At 41.7% G+C, this 10,071-nt stretch overlaps 2 protein-coding genes across 2 annotated transcripts; one reads left to right on the forward strand and one right to left on the reverse strand.

Moving 5' to 3' along the window:
• Positions 1–3,966: 3,966 nt before the first annotated feature.
• LOC138367934 (collagen alpha-1(X) chain-like) lies at positions 3,967–4,977 on the reverse strand. The gene has a single exon (XM_069330216.1). It carries the CDS (start codon positions 4,975–4,977, stop codon positions 3,967–3,969), a length of 1,011 nt encoding a protein of 336 aa, XP_069186317.1.
• Positions 4,978–6,712: 1,735 nt separating this feature from the next.
• LOC138367935 (angiomotin-like) lies at positions 6,713–7,547 on the forward strand. The gene is made up of 2 exons (XM_069330217.1): positions 6,713–6,737; positions 6,976–7,547. Exons 1-2 carry the CDS (start codon positions 6,713–6,715, stop codon positions 7,545–7,547), a joined length of 597 nt encoding a protein of 198 aa, XP_069186318.1.
• Positions 7,548–10,071: the final 2,524 nt, after the last annotated feature.

Consider the following 10,071-nt stretch of genomic DNA (forward strand, 5'->3'; position numbering starts at 1 on the left):
TCCACACCACACACACACACACACACACACCCCAGGAAGCAGCCCGTGACAGCTGACTAACTCCCAGGTACCTATTTACTGCTAGGTAACAGGGGCATTCAGGGTGAAAGAAACTTTGCCCATTTGTTTCTGCCTCGTGCGGGAATCGAACCCGCGCCACAGAATTACGAATCCTGCGCGCTATCCACCAGGCTACGAGGCCCCTTGTGTGTGTGTGTGTGTGTGTGTGTGTGTGTGTGTGTGTGTGTGTGTGTGTGTGTGTAAACCAATGCTTCGAAATCCATTCCAGTTTACACACTTTCGTGATTAGCACACCCTGGCACTCAGCACACCCTGGCACTCAACACACCCTGGCACTCAGCACACCCTGGCACTCAACCCACCCTACCCCCCCCCCCTCTCACCCTCAAAATGACGACCCCTGAACGGGTCAGTGAAAATTAATTTTAGTTTACTTTTTACGATGTGGAAGGGGAGATGGGTTACTAGGGGAGGGGAGTGGTGGGGAAGAGGTGGGGGAAAGGGTAAGGATAGAGGGGGATATTTGGCTAGGATGGGGAGAGAGGGAGGGGAGAGGAAGATAGAGAGAGAGAGAGGAGGTGAGGAAGGGTTAGGGGTAGATAGATACAGAGATGGAGAGGGTTAAAGGGAGAGGGAGAGATAGAGAGGGAAAGAGGAGAAACAGATAGCCCAGAAAGGGCCCGGGTACAGGCCCAGAAAGGGCCCGGGTACAGGCCCAGAAAGGGCCCGGGTACAGGCCCAGAAAGGGCCCGGGTACAGGCCCAGAAAGGGCAACACGAAGGGACGGGGGATAGAACAGATGGAGTTTGGAGTGTCAATATTGTTCATAGTCTTTAAAGCCGCGTTGTTCGGACTTTAAAACACGTTACAAACAAAAACCTTTATCATCTATATATATACTTTTTTCGATCATGGGTGTAAAATCAGATTATCTGAAAAGCTATACAACAGCACTCTTTTTGAGCATTTGTTTACTACTGAATATCAGCAGATGTTTGACAATATTGAATTACCTGTTTCACCCCCACCTTCCATTTTCTCTCATGGGTGTTGTTTGTTCAGGGTTAAACATGTGTGTGGTCCTGGTAATGGGGCAAAAATACCTGCCTGGGGGCTTTGGACACCTCACTCAACATGTTTGACAGTTATGGAGGCATGTTTGCGCAGCTTAAATATCGCTCCCTGCTTCCATGACCCCTTTAATTACCATTTGCAACATGAAAGGCTGAAATGCAGGCTTAAACTAAAAACAAACATGGCGTCTGCTGGATGCTGCGTGAGGGGAGATGGACATCTGTGCTCTGGATTGATATCAGCATCCTGCTTTAAATCTTAGCTTCCCAAACCACCCTTACACATTCATGCATTTGTTTACTCAAATCTCACTCATTTTATGTACTTTTATTACATATTCACCCAACATATTGTGTTTGCTCAGACTCCTCATATTTTAGTCTTTATCTCCTTGAACCTCATTCATCCATTCATCTTCACAACCCCTGCACATTCTACTTCCAGCTTACACAACCTCTCACGCATTCTAGTTCCAGCTTACACAACCCCTAGACATTCTACTCCAGGCTTACACAGCGAGCCTTTCCCGTCCTTATTAAAGGCATGTCTCTCCACAATCATTTCCACTCCTTGAGCTCATCTCCGTGGCTCATGAAAAGCCTGAGACATGCATCTTCATGTCCTCTTAATTAACCTGTCATGAATTTCATGAAATAACTTCTCTCTCTCTCTCTCTCTATTCGTTCAAGACGACAATGATATATTTTTTGGGCCGTGATGTTATGCAGCTGTTAATTCAACAATTTTGGAATGACGTCTGTAGACGTCTACGACGTCTCTAGACGTTGTAAAGACAGGAAGTATATTTATCAGGCCCAGAGGGAGACGTTTATATGCGTCTCCTGATTTCAGTGTTCTCCTACAAGCCAATCAGATCAGGGTGTGATTACCGGTATTAGGACCAATGCGATTCCTCTAATGGCAAGGAGATGGCTAAGGACTTCCCAACTTCACAGATAAAATATATATATATATATATATATATATATATATATATATGACAGTATCAGGCCACGAAGGAAGGATTAATATAGGAATTTACTTAAGTACTTTCGTATTTAATAATAAATCTTCAGAATGATCTGATGATCCATCTGAAGATGTATTATTAAATACGAAAGTACTTAAGGACATTTTGTCTTAATCCTTCGTGATCTGTCACAAAAATATACAAACTTTAAATTAAACTTAGCTACTTTAAACAGTTTCATATCCGGCTTCTTCTCGGAAAATTCCGGAAATTGGATTTTAGAACTTTGAGGGATATGGTGGATCCCAACAGGCAGCAGGCACCTGTTGGGATCCTAGAACACAGGTGGCCTGGTAGAACTCAGGTTATTCAATAACTTTTGAACCCCAGAGCACAAAGAGATGTGTTGAACTGCAGAACACAAACACCTCTTGGATCCCTGAACACATAAGAACTTCTTACATGTTTAACTTTCAAGATATATATATATATATATATATATATATATATATATATATATATATATATATACATATATATATATATATATATATATATATATATATACCTGTTATATGTGGTATCAGCCAATTGAAGTTTAGGTAAACTCAATGAGTATACTAATTCACTGCGATGGTGAGCAACGAGCATCTTAAGGTGTACTGGTTAAGATCTTTTGTGTAAGACATTACGAAGTTTGGAAAAGAATCAGAGGACAAACGGAGCAATATCTCTGGAGCTAATATGCTGATTTGCTGTGATTAAAGTTATCTTGCTGCCTGAGTAACAACTTATGGAGATACTTACACCTGCTTGAGATGCTAAAATATGCCAGAGATATCTGCTGCTTATACAAAAAATAAGATGCATGTAAGGAAAATATGATGCCTCACCCTCGCTAAGATATAGATGAGCATCTTACCCCAAAAAACCATCATGGATTTTTTTTTTTTGACATCTTGAAAGTTTGAAGGCGAAAACTTCAGGGTTTTATCATCCTAAGTGGACCTGCATTTTGGAGAATGGATATGTCTTATACAAGTAGGCTTGTTCGAGACATTGTGTCATTAGGAATGACTAAGATCTTGGAAGCCTTGTGAGTTATAAATCAAATATTTAAAACTATATGAATTTATATATAAGATTCATATATATTCTCCGTCATAACTGGCAACATTTGACCGCAGTCTATACCCCCTTTTAGGTCATACTAATTACAGTTTAGGGCAGTTTGTAACATCTTTCATCACCCTGATTACAGTTTAGGGCAGTTTGTAACCCCTTTCCTCACACTGATTACAGCTGAACGTAGTTTGTATCCCGTCAAACTAGCCACAGCTGAGGACAGTTCACCCAATTGAAATGATTTCAAAATATTTGTAATGGGGAGTCAGTCAATAGTGACAAACTCAGTTTTCCTGTTTTCACTCACTGAATATCCAAATGGAACTGCGAATGATTTCACTGATATAGTTAGAATACTTAAATCTATTATTGTTTGGAAAATAATCATGTAAATTTTTTACACCAAATATTTTATATCTGAATTTGAAGTTGGTTATTTATGTCCTTAGTTGTATTTTAGTGGAATTGCAAGCTGTTGTATATTTTTAATGTATTCTGCGTCACTAGACGCAAATGTGTAATCAAGGAAATGGGGAATGTAAACATTTTTAAAATTACGGGATTATTGTTGGCGTTTTAGTAACATGAAATTTTGGGAGCAGCTTGGAAGCCTCGCATACGCCGCTGATGTTACTCTGGAACTCTGTTTCCCGTAATGGGATTTGCGTTATGTGTATTACCAGACACAACAGTTGCTTCTACCCTGGCTTTATATGGTCCCAGAGGCATCGTTGCCTCTCAGATCCTGGATAACTTTGTTCTTGCTTGTGTTCCTCTCACTGGAACGCTTTGTTCTTCCCTGGGATGTTCTCCTCTCCCCTGGGATGTTCTTCTCTCCCCTGGGATGTTCTTCTCTCCCCTGGGATGTTCTTCTCTCCCCTGGGATGTTCTGCTCTCCCCTGGGATGTTCTCCTCTCCCCTGGGATGTTCTGCTCTCCCCTGGGATGTTCTTCTCTCCCCTGGGATGTTCTCCTCTCCCCTGGGATGTTCTCCTCTCCCCTGGGATGTTCTGCTCTCCCCTGGGATGTTCTGCTCTCCCCTGGGATGTTCTTCTCTCCCCTGGGATGTTCTGCTCTCCCCTGAGATGTTCTGCTCTCCCTTGAGATGTTCTGCTCTCCCCTGGGATGTTCTCTCCCCTGGGATGTTCTGCTCTCCCCTGGGATGTTCTTCTCTCCCCTGGGATGTTCTTCTCTCCCCTGGGATGTTCTCCTCTCCCTCTGGGATGTTCTCCTCTCCCCTGGGATGTTCTGCACTCCCCTGGGATGTTCTCCTCTCCCCTGGGATGTTCTGCTCTCCCCTGGGATGTTCTGCTCTCCCCTGAGATGTTCTCCTCTCCCCTGGGATGTTCTCATCTCCCCTGGGATGTTCTGCTCTCCCCTGTGATGTTCTGCTCTCCCCTGGGATGTTCTGCTCTCCCCTGGGATGTTCTGCTCTCCCCTGGGATGTTCTTCTCTCCCCTGGGATGTTCTGCTCTCCCCTGGGATGTTCTGCTCTCCCCTGGGATGTTCTGCTCTCCCCTGGGATGTTCTGCTCTCCCCTGGGATGTTCTGCTCTCCCCTGGGATGTTCTGCTCTCCCCTGGGATGTTCTGCTCTCCCCTGGGATGTTCTGCTCTCCCCTGGGATGTTCTGCTCTCCCTGGGATGTTCTCCTCTCCCCTGGGATGTTCTCCTCTCCTCTGGGATGATCTCCTCTCCTCTGGGATGATCTCCTCTCCTCTGGGATGATCTCCTCTCCCCTGGGATGTTCTCCTCTCTCCTGGGATGATCTCAGGGTCTAAGATAAACATATCTAGGAAGCTCTATGTCAGTGCCTTACATATTTCTATGTCATTCTCCACTAAACAACTCTCTATTTAATTTATTTATTGTCCTGTGGCACAATATTATATACTCTTCCTGACTTGAAGCATTTTTTTAATAATTGTTTGCTTATTTAATTATTAAGTAAGTTTATACGCTTCCTGACTTGAAGCATTTTTTTAATAATTATTTGCTTATTTAATTATTAAGTAAGTTTATACGCTTCCTGACTTGAAGCATTTTTTTAATAATTATTTGCTTATTTAATTATTAAGTAAGTTTATACTCTTCCTGACTTGAAGCATTTTTTTAATAATTATTTGCTTATTTAATTATTAATTAAGTTTATACGCTTCCTGACTTGAAGCATTTTTTTAATAATTATTTGCTTATTTAATTATTAAGTAAGTTTATACGCTTCCTGACTTGAAGCATTTTTTTAATAATTATTTGCTTATTTAATTATTAAGTAAGTTTATACTCTTCCTGACTTGAAGCATTTTTTTAATAATTATTTGCTTATTTAATTATTAAGTAAGTTTATACGCTTCCTGACTTGAAGCATTTTTTTAATAATTATTTGCTTATTTAATTATTAAGTAAGCTTATACGCTTCCTGACTTGAAGCATTTTTTTAATAATTATTTGCTTATTTAATTATTAAATAAGTTTTTATGGGAATAAGTAAATAATTTCCCTGGTTGAAATAATATTATTATACTGATTTTTGAGTCTGATTTCATCTTCAGTTATTTATTTCCGTTTTTTTGCACCTGTTTTTATTCCCTTCTGCTCTGCCATCTCTGTATTTGTCATGATTTCATGGTTATCTTGAGGTTATCTTGAGATGATTTTGGGGCTTAGCGTCCCCGCGGCCCGGTCCTCCTTTTTGTTACACACCCCTAGGAAGCAGCCCGTAGCAGCTGTCTAACTCCCAGGTACCTATTTACTGCTAGGTAACAGGGGGCGTCCTACCTATTATACCTATTATATTATACCTATTATAGGTATAGGTTAAGTAATAATTGTAATTACGAAGCAATAAGATGCTTATCTTGACATACTAAGAAGGTTAGGTAAGGTCGGTGTTTTCTATGAAGCTTTTCAAGGTAAACTAAAATACTCACAATAAATAAGTATGTCACATATGCACTTATTTAATAAGTCAGTATTGACTGTAAGAAAGTGCGAGAATGAGTTGCATTCTGTCATGCCATCAATAGTTATGTCTCTAGTTTGTCTTCCCTATGGCACTCCTCCTGGTGCTACTTGTGGTGTGCCACTGAATGTCTGACGTTACTTGAAGAGATCCTTGCTAGTCTGACGCTACCTGTCATGGTTCCTTGTCGGACCGATGCTACTTTCTGCTGGGTGATCGTGCTGTCTCTGAACTTAGTCACAACTTCACACACAGAGATCACACTAACGTGATGCATCAGATGAACAAATCCACAAGGGCCGTGACGAGGATTCGAATAAGGCAGTGTCTGGGATGCTCCCGGACGCAGGTTCGAATCCTCATCACGGCCCTTGTGGATTTGTTCTTAGTCACAACTGTTTACAATCGCTCCTAGTTCTGCTGTAAGGTATTCCCCTTTCACAGTTACTGTTTATAGCTAGTAGTGCCTATGATGGCGAGTTTCCCTTCGGCAATGTTGCTGGTTGAATGTTATCATCCGAGTATACTTATATTTTCGTCCGTTTAACGAGTCTACTGTCAGGATGATTGATTGTGGCTTTGTTGTTTGTTAGTTTTAGGGGGGGCCATGGTTTGTGTGGCATAGCTGGTGTTGTTGTTTTGATGTGTGTGTGTTTGTTCTCTGTGTCTTTGTTGTGTCTCTGTTCCTGCTTGGTTTTGTCCTCTATATCAACAGCTTTGTTTATTCTCTCTCTTCTGCCAACCCTTTAATGTGTTTGTTCATCTTACTGTTCCTGTTTCCTTGTTGCTGATGCTGCTGTTCTTGCTGTTCCTGTTGCTTCTACAGCCCTTTCTGTTGCTACTGCTATCCTTGCTGTATCTGTTGCTACTGCTGTAATTGCTGTATCTGTTGCTACTGCTGTATCTGTTGCTACTGCTGTATCTGTTGCTACTGCTGTCCTTGCTGTATCTGTTGCTACTGCTGTAATTGCTGTATCTGTTGCTACTGCTGTAATTGCTGTATCTGTTGCTACTGCTGTAATTGCTGTATCTGTTGCTACTGCTGTAATTGCTGTATCTGTTGCTACTGCTGTAATTGCTGTATCTGTTGCTACTGCTGTAATTGCTGTATCTGTTGCTACTGCTGTAATTGCTGTATCTGTTGCTACTGCTGTAATTGCTGTATCTGTTGCTACTGCTGTAATTGCTGTATCTGTTGCTACTGCTGTAATTGCTGTATCTGTTGCTACTGCTGTAATTGCTGTATCTGTTGCTACTGCTGTAATTGCTGTATCTGTTGCTACTGCTGTAATTGCTGGTGCTGCTTTTCCCTGCGGTTACTTTTGTGGCAGCTGTTGTTACTGCTGCAGCAAATTTGGGCTTTGCCGGTGGCAATTCCCACAAGGCATTCCTCACTAATGGCTTTCCTCTGAAGGAGGAGGAGAACTGTTGGTGTGCTTCACCCCAGGGGAGAGCCTCCACATTAGTCTCCCCCTTGGGAGAACTACACATTACTCTACACAGGAGTTTACAGATTAGTCTCCCCACATGAGACATTAGTTTACACAAGGAAGGGATTAGTTACTAACCTATCTAGTGTGATTCCTTCACATCTTGATCTAGGCAAGGCGTACTTTGAACCCCATAAATACCCTAAATACCCCATCCAGCCAAACACACACCGAAACTGCAACGTAGGTACAACGTTGGAACAAGTTTTAACACCTAACCAGTTATAACAACCGATACAGCAAGTTGTAACAACGTTCTAATACGTCATAAAGACGTTAAGCCAAGATGTAACAACTTTATTACAAGTTGTAACAAGCGGAAAATAAAGACAGTTTCGGTTTGGTGTTTCCAGGGATTGCACTTCCCCCATGAACCACCATCCTCCTATTCCTACGAGCATCCACCCACCATCCCACCACAACTTGCCTATCCACCATCATCCTCTCCCCCAAGCCGTAACTGGTGCCATTCCTTTCCCACACGTAAGTGCAGCCATTCTTGGTCGGATCATTTCCCAAATCTCATAGAAACTCCCAGACTATCCCGTCCTCTTGGCTGTTTTTGGATTTTTTTCTGTTTTTTTCTGTTTTTCGTGTATGCATTCCCATTCCACCTTTGGCAAAAAAGCTTGGAGAATTTTGTTTTTGTTTTTTTTATTGAAGTGGGAATATTTTTTGACTCTTGTTAACAGGCTGAGAGGTTTCCCCTTTCTCATAGTTCATGGTAAGACTCTTGTTAGCAGGCTGAGAGCTTTCCCCTTTCTCATAGTTCATGGTAAGACTTAATCTTCTAGGTTTCCCCTGGAACGCGACTCGGAAATCAATTACCATCCAGGCATTCAATTATTGCTGGATGAACAGGAGCTTGCAGTTAGGATTTGTGTCCAATCAATCCTTCCTGAACTGGATACAAATTCAAGGGAAATTATTCTCTCTCTCTCTCTCTCTCTCTCTCTCTCTCTCTCTCTCTCTCTCTCTCTCTCTCTCTCTCTCTCTCTCTCTCTCTCTCTCTCTCTTTTTCTCTCTCTCTCTCTCTCTCATGAGGTCAGCACCATCGTAGTCATGAGCTGGCCTTATCTGGGCCCACAGCTTTGGCCACGTCAAGCGCTTTAAGGAGATGGAGAACGTCAGTCAGCTGCACAACCACTTCAGTCATCCTAGACACAGTGCTTGGGGCAAGATGTGGAGCTTGGCACTCAGGATATGGGTCTCTCTCTCTCTCTCTCTCTCTCTCTCTCTCTCTCTCTCTCTCTCTCTCTCTCTCTCTCTCTCTCTCTCTCTCTCTCTCCTGTCCCAAGGCGCTCATCTATTGTGACCGTCTTTCTCTGAATCTCAAATGTACAGTGACGCCCTTACAGTGACGCCCTTACAGTGACGCCCTTACAGTGACGCCCTTACAGTGACGCACCAATGTACAGTTATGTACCTACACTGACCTATCTTCAGTATTCAAGACAATTAAAGTTAAAAATGATAACAGTATTAATAAAAAAATAATAAAAATAATAATTGATAAAAATATTAATAAAAGCAATAATATTATTAATAATAAAATAATAATAAAGAGCAAATTAATTATAATAAAAAAAATACATTTTAATAATGCTAACTGGAAGGATATAATGACGAAGATGAAAACTTTTTTAATTTATTAATTTTTTTTCCCCTAGCTATTGAGTTTCATTAAAATTTAATATGCAAAAAAAATTATGAAATTTCCATTTTTTGGCTTCGTTGGTGTTGAACTTATTTAAGGTGCCACACTGAACTGATCCAGTAAGTTCAGTAGAACTTCGGTTTCAACCCTTTTAACCCTGTCGTAGCTCAGTCGATTAAGGCAGTGTCTGGGATGCTCCCGGACGCAGGTTCGAATCCTCGTCACGGCCCTTGTGGATTTGTTCATTTGATGCATCACGTTAGTGTGATCTCTGTGTGTGACTGAGCACTTTTGGCACCCTTTGGCACAGTTTCTGGCACCCCCAGACCCGCCATTGTTGACACAAGTGCCATGATTGACTCCTGGTGCCAAGCACAGATAACTATACCCACCATTAGGCATTGTGAGGACGTGTGGCTGTATATATATATATATTTAGAAGCGTGAAACCTTTTTGGGCTGCCAAAATTTTTTCCTTTTCACTTATTGAGCTCTTCCGTCTTTTTTCTTTCCTGACTCTTGAGTCCCTTTCTCTGTCCCTCTTACTTGAGCTCTTTACACTCTGTCACTCTTTTGCTTCCTTTGTTAATTCCTTAGATGTTTATTTACAGTTTCCTTCAGCTATCGTAACTGGGCAGTTTTCCTTGAGCTATCGTAACTCTCTGGGCAGTTTTCCTAAGCTATCGTAACTCTCTGGGCAGTTTTCTTGAGCTATCGTAACTCTCTGGGCAGTTTTCCTGAGCTATCGTAACTCTCTGGGCAGTTTTCTTGAGCT

Source organism: Procambarus clarkii, chromosome 24, assembly GCF_040958095.1.
Source record: "Procambarus clarkii isolate CNS0578487 chromosome 24, FALCON_Pclarkii_2.0, whole genome shotgun sequence".
In the NCBI taxonomy this organism is placed as follows: Eukaryota; Metazoa; Arthropoda; class Malacostraca; order Decapoda; family Cambaridae; genus Procambarus; species Procambarus clarkii.

Excerpts from the sequence above, each read along its gene's own strand:
- LOC138367934 (XM_069330216.1), bottom strand. The coding sequence starts at position 4,977 with ATGTTTATCTTAGACCCTGAGATCATCCCAGGAGAGAGGAGAACATCC.
- LOC138367935 (XM_069330217.1), top strand. The coding sequence starts at position 6,713 with ATGATTGATTGTGGCTTTGTTGTTT. Across the intron at positions 6,738-6,975 it reads TGATTGTGGCTTTGTTGTTT|CCCTTTCTGTTGCTACTGCT; the intron begins GTTAGTTTTAGG and ends TTGCTTCTACAG.